Genomic DNA, 22,560 nt, shown 5'->3' with positions numbered 1-22,560 from the left:
GTGATAAGATTAGAATTTGATTGTGTGTAGCTATGAGAGTAGAAGTGTGTATAGAGAGCTGACCTACTGTGGAAAAGCAATTAGGGTCTACAGGGGGACTAATCAGCAAATAAAACTGCTATACAAAGTATCCTAGAGCAAAAAAAATTAGACACAGTCTATTATAATTTAACAAACACTTGTAGATAAAATTGTGGTTATGGGTGACTTGAGGCGTAAAATGGTATAAAAGAAGAAATTAAAGCTCTAATAAATTAATGTTGCTTAAACCAATGTGCTGTTAGGTATAATGCATTACAAAGGACAGGACAATTAAGAAATGGGAAGGGAATTATTTCCGGGATCTAACATCAAGATGCCATGATCTGAAAATCAAAACCAACTTTGACATTTGACTTTGGCAAAACAGGTTAGGAGAATTGACTTAGAAATGGGCTAATTGTACATAAGAAAACACCTATGGGGGCAAGTTTAGTACTATATTAGTATATACCTGTTAAATCTTTGTATGCCTCATAAAAGGTAGTTTATGAGGTCTGAGAAGGCTTCATCTCTACTGGGACTGGCAGGTTCAGTCCAGCAGGCAGGTTTGTACAGGTAGACACTGCTGCCATTTCCATTGGTGCCAATGGACCTTACCCAACCATATGTCAGCTGTGCTGCCCCTGCCTCTGCTTCAGATCTGCAGTTTGCTGTGTAATTGTACATCCTGCCAAAAGGCAAGGAAATGTACACTGAGGCTGTATTACTGCTGGCTCAGGGCTGGTATGTTTGACTGGTGAAATAATAATGCTTGTCGTTATCTGCCAAAGACCCTTTTTACAGACTGTGACCCTAGTATCTGCACACCAGAGCTATGCACTCCTGGCACTGGTTCTCTGTCACTGACTCATCTGTTATTTCCACCTACTCTTTTTCTTTTACAGGAAAGGCTTATAAGTTACTTTCTGAAATATAATTCACATCCCATCGCACCATTTTTGTCTTTTCTTTATGCAGCCTATGTAGTGTGGAAAACTCAGTTTAGTGCTAAGTAGTTGTTATCTTCTAGGCTAATTAATTTCCCCTAAATGAAAGGAGGAGAATTTTCTCAACTTAAAATGCTTGTCTCTCCTTTTTGAACTTTGTCCTCAATGGATTTACTTTACAGATCTCTTTTTGCACTAATTAATTCCATTGATATTTATTTTCCCTCAAAGAGCCCTGTGGCTGGTTATCACAGAAGCAGAGTGCAACGCAGTACGTTTCTAAAGAATTTAGATTTAGTGATTATATGGACATCAGCCTTCATAACTGTCTTTTGAGAGTAATTCTTACCCTGACCACAAAGCAAAATTTTGCTCAGGTGCCTTGCTGTAGTTCCATCTCATATTTTAAACATGTAGCCACAATATGTCTCTCTCGAGGAAACAAGATTTGATACTTTCTCTTCAAGTGAGAAATATCAAGTATGTTGTAAAAAGTACAGTGTTTTATCCTCTGGAGGACTAAAGTTCCTGAAACAAATGGTTTGTCCATGAGTACTCATCTGAACGACATACTTACAGTATGTGCATTGTTCATGTGTGCAGTGTAAAGAAAGGATTTGACAAACTTGAATGTGCAGAGTGCTCAGTATTAGAAAGAGACAAATACGTAAGTATTGCATAAACCAAGAAATGTGCAATCTAAAGCTTCTGATTTGGATGCAAATCAGAAGAGTTTCTTGAAGGTCTCCCTCCATGCTCATTATGTTCCACAGCTGAGTTCAGCATCCAATTGAATGATGAATTAGGCCCAATCAGCTGCCTTTGGCAACATTTGCTCACATCAGCAGCTTGTGCTCTGCCCTGGGAGATTTGGCCATGGCTGGGCAAGTCCTGATGATTTCAGTGGAAATTTGCAGGGAGCTTATCTGTTCAAATCTTACTACTGGGGCAGAGACTTAGTGGAGCAACTTGTCAAAAACGGACGTTACTTCACAGTAAATCTCACCGTAACAGCAAGCCACAAGGGGCTTGTATGACTGACATAGGGTGTGAGGCTTGGGCTTCCCATGGCAGTGAAGTGAATTACAACTTAAAACAGCAGTGGCAGATTTGTCCTCTTAAATCACTGCTGTTTGGCTAAAAGTTAGGCATGTAGTAGGAGTGTCTTCCAGCACTGAGACAGAATTGTGCAGGGTGAATTCCTCCATCTTAAACCATTAGCCTTAACCTCCATCCTAACCTTAATGGTCCCACCGAAGTGTCTGCTTGTTGGAATTTTCTACCAACAAATGTAACCATGACTAAAACATTGTGCTTGTTGGAAGATGCTAAATAGAAGCAGTCGTTTAATAAAACCAGTCCATTCTAGTATAATAAAATACATCAGGTATGGGATATTTTACGAAAATGTTTAATTCAACTGTTTCTTTGGAATGTAGTAGTCATAGTTTGGAAATTTAAGTTACAATTCAGTTCTAGGTGTTTTTTTTTATGCTATTCAGTGTCTGAGAATACAAATGTCATTTAAAATTAAGGCTTCACTGTTCATTTTGAAACAACAATTTACAAGTGTCATATTGTCATAGAAAATAAAAATTTCTGTAAAAAAAATTTGCACAAAGTTTTATGATGGTACAAACCATGAAGCAATAATATACCAGTAAAATGAAATCATTTTACTACAGAAGATTTTTATAGTTTTTCAATAAAGAAAAAAATATGTTATTTTACACTTTAAAAATTATGAAACAATCTAAAACAATATAAACTGAACATTTTGTAACACTGCCTTTACAAATTAATAACTTTATAAACATATAATTTTTTTAAATATATTTATCAGTGCAAGATACTTTTCAATGTAAAGTTGCAGTATCATTTTTCCTTTATTGAAGGGCAACTTTCATTCTATTACGTTCAGAAAAATCAGATCTTCAGTGCTAGATCCTCATTATCATGGTAAGGTCTGAAGACCACAAAGGAGATATATTTCTTTTTATGTTCACTATTCTCAGTATGTTTAAAGAAGAAAAAAAAACCACCAACTACCAGTTTTCTGTTCAAATAAATCAAGACCAAGAGCTGGTCCAGAATTGATTGAAATCTGTGGGAATATTTCAAAACATTTTGGGCTTCGGCTCCCCAGTGGGATTTTCTTTTCAAGGCAATAGATGCTTGTAACTCTCAGTTAAGTTAGTGGACTAGAAGTTTTTTCAGCTAAGGAGAACAGACCCTAACACCTGAATCAGATAGTGGTGGTGTGCTGAAAATAGATTTGAAAATTCCTTTATTTCTTTGGGTTAATTAACTAGCTGCTGCGATACCATTATGGTCAAATTGCAGTATTAGATACAAATGAACATTCTATTTCTGCCAAAGTGAGTTTGTCCCTTGGAACATTTCATGGACTTTTAGGCAAAACTTTCAGGCCTTAGGTGGTCTTCTGACCTTCTGGAGGGCCCAAGGTCTAGAGCCTGGGGAGGTAATTCTTCCAGTTTAAGCATCTAAGGTTTGATGACCTGAAGTGAGTGGTTTAATTTTCACTACAGTCTTTGCCTTTGCCTTTAGGACTCTTTTGAAGTTGCAGCTTCCCACTGTTTTTTCTATTGGGTCTTCCTTTAAAATATTTTCAACTTCAAAACTCATATTTTTTCATCCAGTCTCTCTCCCTTTTCTTCAATTTCTAGGTTACTGGTGGATTTTCAACAGATTTTCCTGTTTCGTAGTTCATATTGGTGAAAAGGTATGCTTCAAAACTTTTAGTTAATAAATAGAGATGGATCCTTTTGCTTTATGTCATTGAAGGCTGAATTAGCCCTTCTTTAGTCCTAATCCTGGACAGAATACTTCATTGCTCTACCACGAAAGCAATTTTGGAAAAGACTAACTCAGAAAGTCAAAAATTACTTCCCTGATGCTACTTGCAGAATTCAGTTAGGAAAAACATGAGTTCAGCGCTTTGCAGGACATTCCTTTCCCCATTTTTGCACTGTTCTTTTTTTTTTTCTGCTGGCTGATAGATACCCAGGGGAAGGTTAAAGCTGCCTTGTTCCACTGCTTTCTCAGTTATGGCTGTACTGTCTGCTGTGCTGTTTTTTCACTGCAGAAAACCACAGGGCTCCGTTGCACCTGCAGGAGGGGAGCAATCCCTCTGGCCCATCACCTCCTGCTACACACCCCCCATGGGAAACATATTCTTGTTTCTTTTTACCCTGCTGGACCAGCTGCATAGGCTGCTGAATATTGTTTGTCCAGTAATATTTGTCCAAAAATATAAAAAAATGGCCACATAATTGTCAAACAAATTTTCCCAACAAGTTACATTACTCAGCTCACTGAATCTGTCACTATCTGCACTTCTGGTCAGACAAAAACTTCCTGGTATGAAATGCCAATTGGCTATAACAGGATGGTAAGAACACACCCTACATACACTGTGGGATTTTATTCTGCCCTCAGTACCCATGTGTAAGCCAAATTAGCATTGATTAGCATGAAAATACATGCTTACTGAGAGAACAGAACTTTGGGTTTAGGTAGGTGCAGGAGGAGGAAAGTTTCCCATTGTAAAGGCAATCTTTTCAGTAAGTTTTCCCCAGTGTAATTAAGAGGCAAGCTGTTCAGGATAAAAGACATGTTTCATGACTTCAGGAAAAAAGATACTGTCACTTTATGTTGTTAAGAAGAAACCCAAAGTTCGACTTTGGAGGGTAAAGTTAAGAATTTTCCCTTATTTTTTAACACAAACTCTAATAAAATCCTTTGCCATTACCAGCAAGTTAAAGCTGCAGTTTTCTTTCCTTGGCAATGGCAAATGCTTATGCAATCTACTCAGAGAGAAGAAGAGAGAGAAAGAGAAGAGCCAGGGAGAGAGATTTTACATTTGAAAATACATTCTATATGAAAGAACAATAAAAGGGGATATTGCAGCTTTATACAAAAGGGTCAAGAGACATGAAGTTGAAATACAGAAAGCAGAACAATCAAGCGAGGTTGTCAAATCTGGTTTGCCCTTGCTTTGCTGAGGCTACTTTCTTACACTAGAATATACTTTTTTTTTAGTTGGTGAGCCATCAGAATATGATGGCTCACCAAGTAAAGACAAGGGCACAACTTCAGAGAAGCACAGCTGTAGTTAATGTTAACACAATGAGAAGCAGTACAAACAAAAAGGCACTTGAGAGGACATACACTAGCCAGTGCCAAGGACTTTTTTGTTTAGTTTTTAGGCAGTACACTTGGTTACCAGTTGTGTCTGATGATGGCACATACTTTTTTATGGAGTTCACAAGCACAAAATTTAGTACAACACTGAAAAACATCAATAAAATTTGACTGTATTGCTTCATAAACAGAGCTGACACACTATATTGGTACTGATGCAGCAGTACTTTCAAAAACATCCTAACCCTTCTTTGCCTATGCACAACACGAGCAATTATACACAAATACAGGTGCAGGAGTTCACTAAATTGCTGTTACTCCAATATTTTCTGGGCACTGAGCTACAGACAGCATGTCCATCCAAAGGACCCCACTGAATACATTTCGTGACAGCATCTTGGATTTTGCACAGTAAAACCAAAATTATCCATTAACGGAAAACAAAAGAGAGGGAGAGAAAGAAAGACAAAATGAACTATAAGTCAATCATACTTGGTCTCAACACCAGCATTTGATTATTTCAAATAAAACCAACAGAAAAAGCAGACTGTACATGATTCAGATTGTTAACACAGATTGTTGTCCATGTTTATTGGTTACACACTCATTGAAGCTCCTGAGAAAAGCTTGGCTCAGTGTCATCAATGCACTTTTCAGCCTGTACAGTAAAAGATCATCAGTTCTCCAGCATGACCGAGTTATGTCCTTCCATCCCAATTCTCTGAAACTTCTCCAGTTGCTTTATACCTTCATGCTTCTGAGTATGAATTCTGTGTGTTTAGTTTATCTTTTTTCAGTTTTACACCATCAACCAGTTCAAAATTGTAATTCTCCAGTGCAGACAAGTTCCTCTCTGACATCCCATTGTGCCAACAGGCACAGTACAGGACAACTCCACAGATGGCTCCTAAAAGCACCCCGAGTGCACTCATGGCTATGATGGTGATAAGGATTGGATCTAGGGTCTTCAGAACATTGCCTGGTTTCCTGGAGATGTTATCATCGTAGTCCTCGCCTGTGTGGTATGGAGGTGTAATCCCTGAAATGGAGTAAAGAATTGCAAAATTTTCAGAACCGATTCCAATTAGAACTTTGTTTGATGAGCTGGAAATTTGGAGAAAGAATGTTAAGTTTTTGACATAAATCGCTACATAATCTGAAAGCCTCACTTCTTGGAGGTAGTCACAAATAGCTGAATAATGTAATACAGCCCAATTAGTTGCTGATTTTTTTCAGACTGTTCTCCAAAACTTGAATCTGCTGCATGTTAGTATGGGTGTGATTCTACCCTAAATTAAGTGGGAGTCTTGGGAATGAATAACCAGACCTTTTAATTATATTTTGCAGCTTGCAGTATTTAGCTCAAAAATGTTAATTAAACAGCATTCAGCTCAGTTTGAATCTTCATACCCTTAGACATCGGTTGGGAATCTGCAGAGATTTTGTATGTATCTTCACTTCCCTGACTTCAGGACTGGACGTTGAAATGGAAATAGTGACAGAACTAACACAGAAAAGTACTCTGCTTCTTGTGTAAAATATCCACTGGGTATCGTATTGTTTTCCCTCAGCCCTTTCAGCTTATGAAAAACTCCCAATAAGCTTGCAAACCTTGCCAGTTTTTGCAGGAAAAGCCAAAGAATCTTTTTGGGGAAACCCTACTTTTGCTGAAATCAATGATAGTAATGCCGTTGACTGTAACAGAAAAAGAAGTTAAGCTCATCACTTTAAAAATGCAAGTATATTTTATTGTTAGGACAATATAACAATTATGATCCATTTAATGATCCATTTACAGCTATCATCAGTGAAGATGATAATGCTGTGGTAGGGTGGTCATAAAATGACTTTTTCAGCCAGGTCTGTGAAGCAATTAGCCTGAAGAGTTTTGAGCCTAATTACATAGGCACTGCACGAATCATAAATTGTAAGGTATAATAATAGCTGTTTCTTCAGCTGTGGACAAGCCTTCTATATAACAAAATATTAAGGAGTTCTAAGTGTGCATGCTTATATACCTATACAAAGTAACAAATTATGTATGCCAAATTTGGCGATTGGTATAAATAATACAAAGTCTGTAAAATTACATGACATAGAAGAATGAAACTATTACGTCCTTCAAATAAATGTAAGCTTCCTTAGCATCTGATCTAGATAAATAAAAACCCCTTAATATAATACACAGGAAACTAATCTATAAATAGATGAATAGAATACACAAATTCATATGAAAATACGCTTTAAAAATTCATTCGGTTTTAACAATAACACAATTTTTACCTATTTGATTACTTTCTGGGTCGTCTTCTTCATCTATTTCATTCTCCACATCGGTTGATTCTAATGAAGCAAAGAGAATTGACACTGATTATTAGGGTTACAAACATTGATTGACTATCATGCTGGCAATAATGGTATAGCAGATTTTCCTGTGTCAGAGCATCATTATGTCAGCTTGACAGAACTGTTCATTATGATGGACTCTGAAAAGTAATGGAGAAAAAAAGAAAGATTTAAAACTCCTCTCTGCCCAGTCTTGGCACAGTTTTAGCTATCAGCAGGGATTTTCCATGACTGGGAAAGAGGAATCAGTGTGACGAATTAGCATCTCATTCATTGTATTTACAATTCTGGAGCCCAATTCCATAACACTTCATCAGCATAGGCATAGTTAATTACAAGAATAGTTTCACTGACTACAGTGAGACCACTTTTGGGCTTCAGACCGAGCTTCTGGCTTCAGCTCACACAGGCCAAAATCTTTGTGCAGCACTTGGTGTGAACAACCAAAGCATGTGGAAATAAGAAAGAAGTTACTTCCCTCTCTCATTTTGGAGTCAGGTAAACACAATCACTGAGGTCCCAGCACCCTTCTTGGCAATGAGGACATTGCAGGATGCCCTGCCTCTCTTTCCTGGCAGCTCTCGCTCTGGTGGCATATGATGAACCACAGAGGATGGAATGTGTGATAAAAAAAGATATTGTACAGCTTTCTCACCCTGCAGTGAAATTACAATGTAGCTGAAGTCTGTCATGTTACCCTCAAAAGGATGTTAGCTACAGAAGGTGAGGAACACCCTCTATTATTGCTCTCAGTTGTGTTGCCAGCTTGCATGGCATAAGTTTACCTTCCTAATGCTGAGGGCTCTCAGTTCTATTCCCTCTCCTACATAAAAGTCATTGCTTCATCTCCATCATGAAGGATAGGGTTCAGTTGCTTTTGTTTATCTGGGGTTGCTACTGCCAAATTATGTGCAGTATGCAATGTACCTATGATCAGCAGTGACTGGAATAACTCAAGACCGGCCAGAAATAAAAGGGCTCAAATAGCATCTGAGGAATAGCCTGGCTCAGATGTAGAAAAGGCCATGTTCTAACGTTACTTTGGGTCCCACATGTCTGGGAGCTATTAAACACAGCAAATGAGTCATAGCAAACCCAGAATTGCAGGACATCAGAGGACGGTGTAGGGACCTTTTCACCCTATCTGTGTATCCTGTAAGGGTTTGATATGGTCCTTTAAAGTAGAATTCAAGTAAGCTTGGTACTAAGCAAGTAGGCAAAGAAATGAAATTGGATTCTGAACATTAGTTAAAACAGGAAAGAGCATTAGGAAAAGCAGAGAAATTTAAAGAGAAGAGCAATAAAAAATACCGGGAGAGATGTAAGAACATGAACATGCTGTAACCCATGTCAGTAGGATGCTTGTTCTGATCAAAAATACTGTAGTTGGTGGATTGCTAAGATGACACCAGTGGCACTTACTATGAACAAAATTATGGGTCAGATCAGGATGTTTTCAGTGCAAAACCTCTTATACAGCCAATAATCATCTATCACTTTCTCACAAATAAAACCAGCAATCAAAACAAAATAAAAAATGTTTTGGATGAGATGTTCTTGCTATCCATACTTACTTCGGCAGTCCTCTTGTGCTACGTGACTGTCAATTTTAATATCATCCACAGCAATTCCTCCAGTTCCTTTTCCAATTTCTCCCTCAATAACCACCTGGTAAAATAAGACAATGCTCACATTTTCATGTTAACACACAATTGCAGCATTCAGGATATATCAATTAGTTGCTAACACACATCTTCACTTGTCATGATGCCACATCTACATGTACCTCGATTGTGACCTGCCAATCTGCACTGCATGCCTTTATGAACTTATATATGCAAATGTGAATTTATATAATGTCAGACTTCATTAAAGAATTTTACATCAGGAGAAAAACTGTGGGAAGAATGCAGATTTGTGACAGATGAGAAATAATTTCTAAAGTATTTACTTGGTCTTCAATAACAAATTGCTTGTATCACTGTCAGCTGAGAGACCATGAAATACAACACTATTATTACTGTCACAAGAACAGCATCTCATCTGTAGGTATAATACTGTCTGCATAAATCCTTCACTGACATCTTCCTCTACAGTGTGCAAAACACGGCCAGCAAGGTCTTACTGGCCTCAGCTGTGGTAGCTCAGTGAGGAGCAGCCAAGCTTACCTGGTAGTGTTTCACAGACTTGTGAAGAAGAACGCGTCCTTCCTTCCAGAAGTTTGCCTGATGCCCACTCAGGGTCCACAGCACCTGGTCATATTCATCTGGCTTTTGATACCGCAGCTTGATCTTCAGGGTGCCGACATGTGCACCGGACATGTGGTACCAGAAAGTCATGCAGTGGGCAGAGTTCTGTGAGTAAATCACGGGACTGAGCAGTCGGGCGACTTTGCCTTTCTGGCTTTCGTCAGCTTGCGAGTAAATGAAATTGCCATCTCCTACTGTGACAGAAGGACTGTGTTAGGAACAGCCACTAGTTTTCATTTTGTCTGCCCAAGAAGCCCCAGCCACCCCCGATCATTTTGCTTTCTTTCCATGCCGACGGGTCAAGCCTCAAAACCAAGAATTGGAGTATGCTGGTTTGGAAGCTCAGGAAAGCTGATGTGCTATAAGGAGAGGGCCAAAAAAAAGAAAAAATGATCAAAGTATGGAACACCTCTCCTGTGAGGAAAGGCTGACAGAGTTGGGGCTGTTCAGCCTGGAGAAGCGAAGACCTTATTGCAATCCTTCAGAACTTAAAGAAGGCTCATAAGAAAGGTGGGGACAAACTTTTTAGCAGGGCCTGTAGTAATAGGACAAGGGGTAATGGTTTTAAACTAGAAGAGGGGAGATTGAAGAAGTTTATTACAATGAGGGTGATGAAACACTGCAACAGGATGCCCAGAGAGGTGGTGGATACTGCATCCCTGGAAACATTCAAGGTCAGGTTTAAAGGGGCTCTGAGTAACCTGCTCTATTTGAAGATGTCTCTGCTCACTGCAGGGGGTTTGGACTAGATGACCTTTAATTTAAAAGTCCCTTCCAACACAAACCATTCTATGATTCTATGATTTTACAATTTTATGATTTCTTCTGGCAGTCTCCATTGCTGTTCACTGGGATGATTTGTGCAGAGAGTGAACTGCAACATGTTCACTATGTGGCACACACAAAGCATCTGCTTTTGCTCAGGGAAGAAGGCAAAAGCATATTTGATGCAACAGCATATGCTCCATTAGTCAGCATGCACCTCCTAAGGACAGCCAGCCCTAGTTCAGCAGGCTAGACAGAACTCCCTGGGGCCTACTCTATACTAATTGTGCAAAGAGCTATTTTTAATCTCTGTTTAAAGTAATCTGTGTTTGAGAAGGTGAGATTAGAATGTGAAGAACACTGGAGGATAAAATAGCTTTGGACTGTCATTGTCAGAGATCAGGAACTGAGTTCTAAACAGTGTTCCTATATAGAGTCATGAATGGTGGCATGGTTATTCCCTTGATTTTTGTAATAATATATTAGGGTCTGTTTATTTATGAGCCATTTATTGAAAGAGTGAGATTATGGCTCGTATTTTCTGAAGAGTATAATGGATTTATACAGGTTGAAATCTGAACACCTAGTACACTTAACTTGGAAAATGACTTGCTTAATCATGCAGGAACAGAAGCACATGGGAGTGTGATTAGTTTGGTAACAGAAAATTGCTAAGTAAAGTAAGGTACTGACTACAGAGAAGTGCTTCTGATTTTCACCAGCCAGACATCCATTCCAGTCAGCTTTTGAACAGCTTCTTTGCAGACAATTATGGTGGAAAAATATGAAGTTCATCCCAGTATGTGAAAGAATAGATTGCATGTGGAATGCACTCACACAAAAGGATGGAGACAGCATTTACTGGCATCGGGATAAAGTTAGGAAGGAGAATAAGAAATTCAGTTCCTCAACTGGTGGAATAAGTGTACATATATCTGCTTATACCAATGCTTAAACAAAAGTACAAAGAGGCAAAAGATATTTTGGAAGGTGTTTTTTCACCATTGATCTTTGCTTATACAAGATATTTTTGAATTGAGACTTGCTGGATTGCAATGCGCCAATGAAGAAGGGAAGATGAGCACTTCTGCTCTGGGAAGCATAACAAGGACAGGGTAGTAAAGGTGAACCAGGAACAAAGAGGAGTGGGTTAAACACAGGAACTGGAAATAATGAGCCTAATAAATGAGAAAGACAAATATTTCTTCTAACATGACACAAGAACTTTTGTTTTGATTTTTCTGTGGGCTGTCAGAGGTGTAACAGAGGTATCCTGGCCAATATGCATGTGGAAGTGTCTGTTCTTTGATAAAAATTTTATAGGGGAAAATGATGTTAAACTGCCCCCAAAATTAGCTTGCTTTTATTTTTTTTTTCCCCTTTTTCTATCTTAATGCAGTAATATCTTGTCCAGATTCTTCAGCAGGAGTGACTGTGCTTGAGTGAGTGTGCTTGAGCAGGAGTGTGTTGTTTCCAGCTTTATGACTATGCAGAGAGCAGAACAACACCTGCAAATATCCTCAGAGAATGGTGATAGGGAAATCCAAAGGGAGTTAAAAATGAAGATAATCACAGCATTAGGATGGCTGTCTCAGTTGGAAGACCTAACTCTGGTCAGATTTAATCATAACATGTATAATTTGAAGTGACATACAGCATATCCTGCTGCCTTAAAGCAATTGCTGTTGAAGATCAGTTCTGTGGCACTTCTTCAGCTTTATACATGTACAACTGAGAGAAAGATGTGCCTGGGAGATGCTCACTGCTCTTCTCCCAATATATAGGGTAGCCTTGCTGCATAGCAAGGACATTGAGGGGCTTGTTTGAGACATCAGTGCTATTCAAACTGCTCATGGTCTGCATTCACACCCACCTCCATTCATTCTGTACCTGCTGGCAGGTGAATGGCAAACCTGGCAGGTGAAGATGCCCTTAGAGTTGAAGGAAAATTTTGGAAAATATTGGAAGTTAGTGCAGTAAGGAGAAAAAGAGGCTGCCTGCAAGATTTACTGAAGCTACAGCTAATGGAACAAGTAAGTCTTCTGCAGTAGCAGGGCCCAGTGGAAACAACAAAAACTCATTTGAAGAACATAATTTCTTCATCTCTTGATTGAAGACAGGTTCAGCCTTTCTATAATCCTTCATGGCAAAGTGCAGATAGCTCTCATTTCCAGAATATTATTGCAGTGCTGGGTCAGGAACTCTGTCTTCATTGTCTTAATTAGGGCTTTACTTATGCATGCCTTTTAGATTTTGTCAGTCTCTGGCTAACATAGCTTTTAACCTCCTTTCAATGTCAGATCCTACTGAGCCATTTCACTTTACTCCACATCAATTTTTCCACCATTACAGCCTTCACTTCAGCTAACTGCATTTAGTTAATTTGATGCCATTTATTTGTACAATGCCATTTATAGTCAAAGTATTATAAGTTTTTTTTTTTTCCTGAAACTACTGTACTTGTCTTAAGATTCAATTGAAAGTGTCTCAGAATTTAAAAAGTCCAATTTTGTCTAATTTCCTTGTCATTCTCATTAGGCAAAAGGATTGCAGAAGTGGGAAGGGAGATTCATCTCAACACATTTGATTAATCTGCACATATGCAAGTGAGAACACTAGAGCAAGAAGCTGTGCAGGTCACATAATGCCCTTCCTTCTCCACTAGCCAGCAGTGTATTTATTGCCTAATTATGCAGAGCCATGAGTTAGATACCACAAAACCAACCAATCAATTTCCCAGGGTGATATTTCTGGAAAAACTGTGTGTGAGCGAAGGGATAGCAGGCTATAATCCTGCAAGCTATAACTCCTGCTGGAGAGGAGGGGGCATGGAAATTTGTCCATCTGGGAAGTTTCACTTGCAGTACCTTTTTGTGGTGGGCAGTCCCTGTAACCACAAACAGGAATAATGTGAGGTCTGTTTGTGACTGTATCGTTTGGCAAGTGATGTTGGCAGAATATTGGTCATTCAGATTTTTTTTCTGCCCCAGACTGATTGTTATCCAAAGGCAAGGGAATATCTTCAATTCCTGACAATAAACGATCTCTGTTTCACAACAGAAAGAACAATTATGGTCACTTGTGACTACATGTAACAGATGAGGTTGCCTAGAGAATCATCCTCGTGACTCTGCATGTCTTAGGTATAATTCAAACGCCTGTGGTTTTGGAGGGCACGTTGGTATTAAACAGAACAACCTCTTCCCATGTAAACCAGCTAAATCATAAACTCATGATTACCTGTGTGGTCTTGAATTGGCCCAGTTTTGCTGGTCAGGATTGCCCACTTTAAATCCACCTGGTTGTCGTGCTCCCAGTGGCACAAAGTCTTTTGGGATCCCCAGCCAAAGGCACAGTTGAAGTTGTATAGTGGCAGCTCTACAAGGGAAGAGGTAAAGGAGGGATGAAATGCAGTTATTAATTTCATAATTCAGATTTTGTACTTCAAAACTAAACACATGCATTTGACCATTAACAGAACCGTTCCTCTTTGAAACTGAGAAGCCACAGTAAGACTAACTGTGCTGGGAAATAGATGAAGAATGTCTATTTCTAGTAAATTATAAGCTTGTTTCTTTTTTCTTTATGACCCATATTTTGGGATTTTTGTGGCTAGATTAGTTCTTCTGATTTGGCCACATTAGCTGATAACTGTGCTATAACAAATGACTCAAAAAGAAAGCTCTGGCTTTCTTATCAGGTGAATTTTCTTATCACATGAATTTTCTGAATTGTCAATATTTATTTGTACCATAACAATACAACATTTTGCAGCAACTCAGTATAAGATCTGGACAATAATAAGAAAGGGAAGAAACACTAATGGAATGTCCTTGGCAGGAAGAGATTTCTGGTTAAATATATGGTATGTGGCTTCAGCAAGGAACTTATTTCAGCGTCGTTTTAGGCAGTTAAGTAAGCCCACAAGATGGCAGCATTGAAATGAACAAATTGAGACAGAAAAGGGACAAATGTGGCTGATTGCCAAATGAACTCAAAATAAGCTTCAAAACAAGCTCCACGTAAAACAAGGGAAGTCTGGTATTATGATCAGAATGAGATCATATCTTGTTTTCAGCTTCTCTTCAATTCTGCCCAAAGGTTTAATACATAGTAGCTTATTTTCTTCAGTAGAACTTGGAATTTGAATGGAAAGATTATACAAAGATATCACCTAAATCCCTTGCACTTCTTGTTTTCAGAAGCAGTTTGAAATCTTTTGGACTTTTGGTTCCTACCCTTTTGGCATGAACTTTTACCTCACCTTGATCAAGGACAATTCCCAGTAGAGCAATACCCTTACCACAGCAATGTGACCAAATCCTTTAGTCTTTTCTCAGGCATTAATCATGCCTTATTAAAAGAATAACTTAGGTTTACTTTAATGAGATGCTTTGTGCAAGTACGGACTAAGAACAAAGGACTTTGTGCTCCCATCACTATCAGCTCTAAGGGAAGAATTGTGTTTCTTGCTCATTACTAAAATAAAAAAAAAAGCCAGGAAAGATAATGCAGCCTTAGAATGTGTTTTGTTTATTGTGGGAAAATATGGAGAAATATGGGAAATGTGTTGGGACCTGTGGCTTTGAGGTGGAGCTCTTATGGTCTGAAGGGGCAAAGACCTCCTCTATATAGTGAGCTCTGCAGGGAAAACTGGAAAGGCTTTTGAACTCACAACCCAGATTTTAATGAAAAGTAAACTAAAATGATCATTTTATCAACAGACAAAACCTCAGGTGAGGAGGTTGAGAGAGAATGGACATAATAAGAGTTCATCTATCCTTCTCTCCTTGCCTACTGTGTCCTTGTTTGGTGAGTTCTTGCTCCTGGATACTGTTTTAGCTCAACTCACTGGATTTGTGCATTGCATCTGCTATGACCTCTCCCCTCTGGCCCCTACAAAATGTCTTTCTGTCATCAGAGAGGTCTGAGCATACAGCAGCTCCTGCCCTCCTCCTCTGCCTGTTAATACGTCGGCTGTACTGTGGCATTTCTTCTCACTAAGCCCTCATTCTTTGCTCCTTCCTTTCATCTGCCCCATCCTGCCTGCCTCCCCCCTCCCTCCCGCTGGCCTCCAGAGGGGTCTGCTCCACATTGTCACGAATATGGCACGCTAGCTGGAAACAAATGAATTAAACAGATAATGTCTGGAAAGGGGATTCAATATGGAGAAAACATGTTTCCTGGAGGACCTGGCCCTCTCTAGGAAAGGGGCAGATCATGCTGAATAATCTCTCTTTGGCCTCAGAACGCTGAAGAGGCAGAACTCGGCCTGTGTGCACATGAGTGCAGAAAAGCAATCCATTATGTTTCTTTCTTCAGTATATTTTTTTTTTCTAGACAATGGGGCCATGATCAAAGGCATCTTGCCCAAAAGGGGACATCTGAAAATCAAGGGGATATTTTAAAGAACCAGAGTGACATTGAAAAGAATTAAAGGTTTTTAAGTTTGTGAAAAATAGCCTTTCATTGTCAAGGAGGCCTAGGAGAGCTATATTCCATGGCTTTGACATCAGAGCCATGAAACAGAACTTTAGAAAAGGTCTTAGAAAGCGTAAAACAAAATTAATCTTATTAATCCCAAAGGATTATATCATGCAAAGCTAGTGATAACCTTTGTGGTATTCAAACCACAAGAAAGGAGAACAGTGGTAGACAGATCACATCAATCTGAAGATATCACACAGCATAAATGAGCACATAGCACAAAGAGATTGAAAGGACTGGTATCGTTCAACACTGAATAAAAATAAATAGCAGAAGACACAGCAGAAGTATGCAAATGGGTGAAGAATCCAGAGAAGGAAGATTATACTATTCTGTTTTCTCCATTTCATAGAACTGTGAGATATCCAGTGAAGTTCAATGTGGATCAAAGGAAAAAAAAAATCTCATATGATGTGAGTGATACTTCCTTCCCTCAAATGCTGCTAAGGCTGAACACAGTTCAAAGAGAACTGGACACTGAAATGGATAAGGAAAAAATCCAGAATTAAATTGTTAATTCTGAAATGGAGGGAATGACAAAAGTCTTTTGGTTCGTGGTCTGAAGCCAGCTCTGAACATTGGGATTAGAAGGATAGTTTTAAAACAGAGATAAATTTCACAGCACCATCTAATAAGGAATTTCTTACACTTCCCTTTGAAATATATCTAGTCCAGGAAATTGGCAGAGAGCCTAGGTCTGGTATGCTTTGGCCATGCCAGTGTTCTTTGGCTTTGCACTCAAGAGATAGCATGCTGTAGCATAAAAGTGAACTTCTTTTCCATGCAGAAGTTAATGAGAATCCCCTGAAACTGAGCAGAATTTGAGCACTCACCTGCTCTCAGTTAGCTATTTCTTGCTTGGTTTCTATTGTTTTCTTAAAAGTGATAATATTCCTCAGACAATCACAGCCATGGGATTGAAGGTCGAAGGCAAGGAATTTCAGAGTGCTCTTATTTTATGGGCTCCTTAAACATGCCATCTCTTATTGTCTATTCTTATGTCTCTTCCAATGCTTCACCAGGGACCCATAAAACGAAAAAATAGACCTGCTAGCTAATTAATAATAGACACTTGTAGCATCAAGGTTGGGTTCATTAGTCGTCTGGACAATAGATCTGCTCCAGCAAAAAGCAAAGAGTTCAAAATTTCTATTAAAAATCCCAGGGGGCTGATACAGTAGCTCACAGTAAACTACAAGCAATCTGTCCTCTTCTTTGTCCTTGAACTATAGCTTGGCAGCCCTGGTGGAAGAAAAGTAGGGAGACTAGCATTTGGTGGGCTCCCTCTACACTGCTGGCTCATTACCCTGCTAGGATAATTCTCCTGCCCATAGATGATTGATCTCTGTATTTGTGTGTATTGAGAGATGAAGAAAACCAGCCATTATGTAATCACATAGCAGCAGTTCAGATGAGAATTTGAGACAGAGGTGTGATGAAAACCCATATGCCTTCTTCTAAATGTAGGGTACGTGATACTGAATTAAAACAGATTTGTCCTCTCAAACAATAACCAACAGCTGTATTTCTTGACCACATCTTGCTCACATCTGGAACCATTACTGCACATGAACAAGAAAGTAATTCGAAAATGTAGTTGAGTGAGTTTCTTCCAAGTCCATTAATCTTTCGTGGCCCACAGACTTTGACATATTTTTATAACTCCTCCAACATGAGGCAAGAAGGAGCATGATGGCATTAAAGATGCTATGAAAATTCTCTATAGGATGCTCTTGCCAAAGGGTAAATCAACATTAAAATGGGAAATTACAAACATAATTTGGACCACTTCAAAGTGGTATATTGGGTCTGATACATATTTGCATTTCACCTTCCTATGTGACTTATGCTGGCAGCACAGAATTGCCTTAAATGATAGTAAGTGATAACTGCTTTAATATCCCTTTATTGATGCAAAGTTCTTGCCATAAATGAGAATCATACCTTTAAATGATTTCTTAGCATACATTTTAACCTCAGGATGTCTTAGTTATATTTTTTTGCAATAGCTATTACATGTGTGAAAAACAAGATAATTTTCGAACAGTCTGCTTTACAAAAGGACTGAGCTTACATGCTGAGAGCACATAACGTAAATGAACAGCTTACTCTGTATGTAAACAGCTAAGAGTCAAGCATTTAAAATAGTCCTTTGGAATTGAAAAAGATGCATTCATAAAGATTAGATGTTGGTGAGTCTTAGGACTGAGGCCTGAAAGTTATTTACCTTGACAGATTTGTTAAAGGCATTTTTTCCCTTTGAGGAGGAAAGTAGATCCTATCTTGAAAAAAAATCCAAACCTCTAAACATTTTTAACAGTTTGAAATCATGATTCTTTTTTGTTTTCTTACAATTCAGTCCCCTTGAAATGAACTGTAGAAGTCTCCTTGATGGAAAGCTTGCTTATACATCAAGGCTTTCCAGCTATTTGCTTTTAACTGTTTCTATAGTGTACGAAAGCTGGTTGGAACAGGATAATCTCAGGCTTTGACACACACAAGCATGTTAGTCTGGGAGAACAAGATTAGGGGTGTTTGCAGGCTTAAATGCAGGAAGAAAGGCAGTGATACATGGTGTTACCAACTTTTGTAGAAGTACCTGTGCCACAGCAGGTGCTGTTACTGGTAAATCTCTGTCCCCAGTCACTGTGGGACAAGCTGTTGTGGCCAGCACCAGCATGCTGTAGCTTGTGCAGTGCTACCTGCTGAAGCCTGCAATTGGCAGGTGATCTGGAATAGCACTTTAGCTTGGAGTTTGTCATTTACCTTGAGGTGTACTAACATCTTAAAATAAACCAGTCCTTAGATGGAATTAAGGCTGAAGCTGAAGGCTTAGTGCTTGGCATGTTAAATTTGTACTTTATTCAGCTTGAGAATAGCTGAAAGACCTAGAGTGCACTTACCCTCAGAAAGCTGAGCGCCAGGGGGTCCCTGATCAGCTGTGTAACTTTAAGGTCAGTTTAAACTACGCTATCCATGACTGCCATAGCAGACTCTTGCTCCCAGCTGCATGCCCCCTTGCTCTGATGTGCTTCATGGTGCCAGCCAGGTCCAGCCATGCCCCTTTAGCAGAAGGAAATGCTTACACCACTTTCATGCTGGGAGGGATTTCCCATGTTGAGGGCAATTTCTGTCTTGTCCCTTTTTGGGAGTATTCTGGCTGGTTTTCATTGAGGGATTATGAAGCAGCTGGAAACCTTTATGTCTTAAACTGGGGATTCTGGAAACCTTATTCCTATTTATTAGCATCTGACTGATCTCTATCTATGATCTTTGTAATGCGCTGCCATGTGGGAGCCTGGAGTCTGGGATGTGAACTTGTTCCTTATTCCCTTGAAGGAAACAGTTCCTACCAGCACAATGCAGGGAAGTAACATTGGCATGCTCTGAAGGGAACCTCGAAGACTCCTTTAATAGAGAAAAAAACTTGGCTCGTCACAGGCAAAGGTGGTGCAGGAGGGAAGTAAGGAGAGAAAATGAGGATATCTTAATCTCTGGCAGAAAGTCTATGTGTTACTGGAGAGTCCCACCCATGCCAAGGGGATTAAACAAAACCTTCAAATGCAACTGGCTCTGGGGAGTATGGATGAAAACTGCATTGCACGGAGGCACCTTATGAATGTGCAATTTGTTTAAATGGAAGAAGACAGTAAAAGAAGCCTGTGAAAAATCCTTCATTGCAGCAAATAGAAAGCTGAAAGATCGTTTCAGACATAAACTAAAATGTTTTACTCTAAAACCACTGCACAGAACCCTTTCTTCCTTTTCATCCCCCACACCTTTTCAAACTGTGGCCCACCGGCAGCCCTCCAGCCCTTCAGCAATGCTGGCTATGGAAGAGCAATGTGGAGGAGAGGTGTCCCACAAGGGCGGACCGATCTGCTGTCACGTTTCTCACTGCACCAGTACTCCATGATCTCCCTCTGCTCATAAAGCAGGGCAGAGCTAGATATAGTGTGTGCTGACTAAGCCAACTGGATGACCCTGGAGACAAATTTTGAGGGAAGTAAAAGCATTCGCCTCTGCAATATCAGAATGCAGAAGCTGAGAACAGTGCTTGAGATAAGTCAGATCTATCTGTTAATCAGGTTGACACCATCAGTGTCCTTTAGGAAATTTTTGCATTATTAGTGCCTTGAAGTGAGAGTGGATTGTGTCATATGGTTGAGGAAACAATGATAAACACTTAGCCACCCTGTTAATAAATCACTTGCAAGACTCTGCCTGCCTGTGCTTTAATGGAGGAAATGGGAGTAGCTGAAAACTGACCTCTTTATTGCTCCACAATTATGAATGCAAAGCATTTTAAACTGGTGCTCCCAGTTTTTGGAGTTTGGGTTTTCTGCCCAAATCTATCCTTTCCCCCAGTCACAGTAAATTGCACAGGATATTACAAAAGTGGTATGAAATCTGTGGAAGCAGCAAACTAAGGATTTTAAAAGCTGATAGTTATTGCATTGATTAAATAAAAGGGACTTGCTGCCAGTGACAACTTCTTTTTCCCTTTTCAAATTCATGGTAGCAGTTTATGTAACCCCATTTTGAGAAAACTTGCTAGAAAACAATATTGTAAAACTGCCAGCTCCCTGGTGAAGGAAACTGGCAAACTTTACTTGCCTCAGTTTTGTAAAACCATGGACATTAATAGCAAGGGGGCCTGTGTGGCTCTGTTTTTGTTTTCCTGGTGTTTGCAAACATACTTTGTGTCACTGACAAGCCACATTTAAACATGCCATGTTAAGCACTGTGTGATTAAGTTAGTTTAATTTTGTCAGCATTTGGCATTTGCTGATGCAGAAGGAAATCTTGTTCTCTGCTGTTTCTACATGTGGATGAAAGGAATAAAATATTTACTGTACAGAGCTGAGAGACCAGATGCTTCTTTACTTCAGAGACTTCTATGGAATGGGAAGTCAGGAAGTGCTGCAATTCATTATTTTTTCTCTGGCATGAAATTTGGGTATGGAATTTATTATGTTTTTAATAAGAAAAAATATTTTTTTACCTGGTTGTAATGTATTGTCTATTACTGTTGGCTTTTCTGTATTCAGCAATGTAGTACCACCTGGAAAAGAAATTATGTGTATCATGATACATGGGACACAACAAGGACACAGCAGTCATTGGGAATATCCTATATATAAATCTGAAATATTACTGTCTGTATTAGACATGTAGGTAACTGAGTATGTGAGCTTAAGCATGAAAATATGACATTAAAGATCTGGTTTCCTTTACCAAAAAAGAAAACAAGAACTCGTCATTAATAAAGCTGTATATCTTTGGAGTCCTTGCAAACACCAACTAATCAATCCTCGCCATGTCCCAGTGGCCATCCTTGTTTTATAGACACTGATTCGCTGATCTCATGGGAAGTCAGCGACGGACCTCCATAGCACTCCTAACAGTCACCAGTTTGTGCATTCACCCTTGACATGTTGTTTCTCATATCAGTGACACGAGGTCCTCTAGCTCCTGCCATGTTGGGTCCTCCCTGTGTGTTGTTTCATAGCTCTGCTGTGAGACCAGCTCACAAGAGAGAAGCTTGGGAATTGCCCAACTTTAGGCTATAGTCGAAGGCAGGTTTCACTTCTGTCTCAAAAAACAGGAGAAATTGAGGACTTCCGCTTTGTCTTCTTCTTCAGGCAAATGAACAGGAGGTGAGTGGGGTCATAAACCTCTCCTAAGCTCACTAACTGATATTTTAAAAATACTTGACTTTTTAAAGCAAGCCTCATATTGATAAAGGAAACAAAAAGTAAATTAGCACAATTATAAACGCGCAGCGGGGTGCTGATTACCAGTCAATGGCTTTTCTTTTCTACAGGAAGCAAATGCTTAAAGCATTATAGAAAGGATGACTATGATGGTTTCCAATGAGAATGAATGCCCAAGCAATACCAGCTTTATGTTGGTGAGAATGATCTGATGGGAAATGCTATAAGCCACACAAATAGAGTAGCTCTGTATGGGGTCCAAATAGAGCAGGAAGGAATCCGGCCTACAGCACAATTACAGTTAATTGCAAGGGAGTCTTCACTGTGATACTCACATATGTGCAAGAGCTAGCAGGAAAGCGACTCTTAACTGTCTCACCCATGAGAACGAGGCTGCCACACTTGCACCAGGAGAGGATAAAAGAGGGTAAGGCACTGACAAAATCCTCTCTGCACTGCCCTGCTATCCTTAATGGGCCCCGAGATTTACATACTTCCCTTCCAAGCATTTTGGAGGAATAAAAGAATATTTACATAGAAATTATTGGTAAAATCACTTCTGTGCATTTTAGTGTTACAAGTAACATCATAAGCACAATGCAGTGTTCCTGCAGTGTCCAGAACAACTGGGCATGCACTGCTCATGGTTTCTAAGCGGTACAGTAATAAATTATATAAACGTGTGTGCACATTTGTAGAAGGGCAATGTAGTAATTTTCAATTTTAGTACTAAAATAGGTTCAGCTCCCCAGAAGAACTGGTGCTCAGAAAGGCTGGTGGTTGTTCCATTGTTTTAGAGATTATAAACTAAGCACAACCTAAGCACAACCTGCAAAAATTGACAGGAGTTTCATCTGCTCCAAG

The 22,560-nt window shown here is 39.4% G+C and overlaps 1 protein-coding gene across 3 annotated transcripts in view; it reads right to left on the bottom strand.

Annotated features, from left to right (window-relative positions):
* Positions 1-2,363: 2,363 nt before the first annotated feature.
* The window catches only part of NRP1 (neuropilin 1), a 117,444-nt gene continuing 97,247 nt past the window's right edge, over positions 2,364-22,560 (bottom strand). For 2 of the 3 annotated variants that reach the window (XM_062621594.1, XM_062621595.1), the window contains exons 13-18: positions 20,985-21,044; positions 13,733-13,870; positions 9,647-9,918; positions 9,053-9,146; positions 7,416-7,475; positions 2,364-6,171 (exon numbers count right to left, since the gene is read on the bottom strand). In XM_062621594.1, coding sequence (XP_062477578.1) covers positions 5,882-6,171; positions 7,416-7,475; positions 9,053-9,146; positions 9,647-9,918; positions 13,733-13,870; positions 20,985-21,044 — 914 coding nt within the window. In that variant the 3' untranslated portion in view covers positions 2,364-5,881. Of the gene's footprint in view, positions 6,172-7,415; positions 7,476-9,052; positions 9,147-9,646; positions 9,922-13,732; positions 13,871-20,984; positions 21,045-22,560 lie in introns of all 3 variants that reach the window. The other variant, XM_062621593.1, reaches the window with a different exon arrangement.

This window comes from Pezoporus occidentalis, unplaced genomic scaffold (assembly GCF_034315485.1).
Source record: "Pezoporus occidentalis ecotype Australia unplaced genomic scaffold, CSIRO_AGI_Poc_V1 ctg23, whole genome shotgun sequence".
Taxonomy (NCBI): domain Eukaryota; kingdom Metazoa; phylum Chordata; class Aves; order Psittaciformes; family Psittacidae; genus Pezoporus; species Pezoporus occidentalis.
Note: the sequence above shows the minus strand (reverse complement) of the source record. Positions and strands in the feature narration are given on the sequence as shown.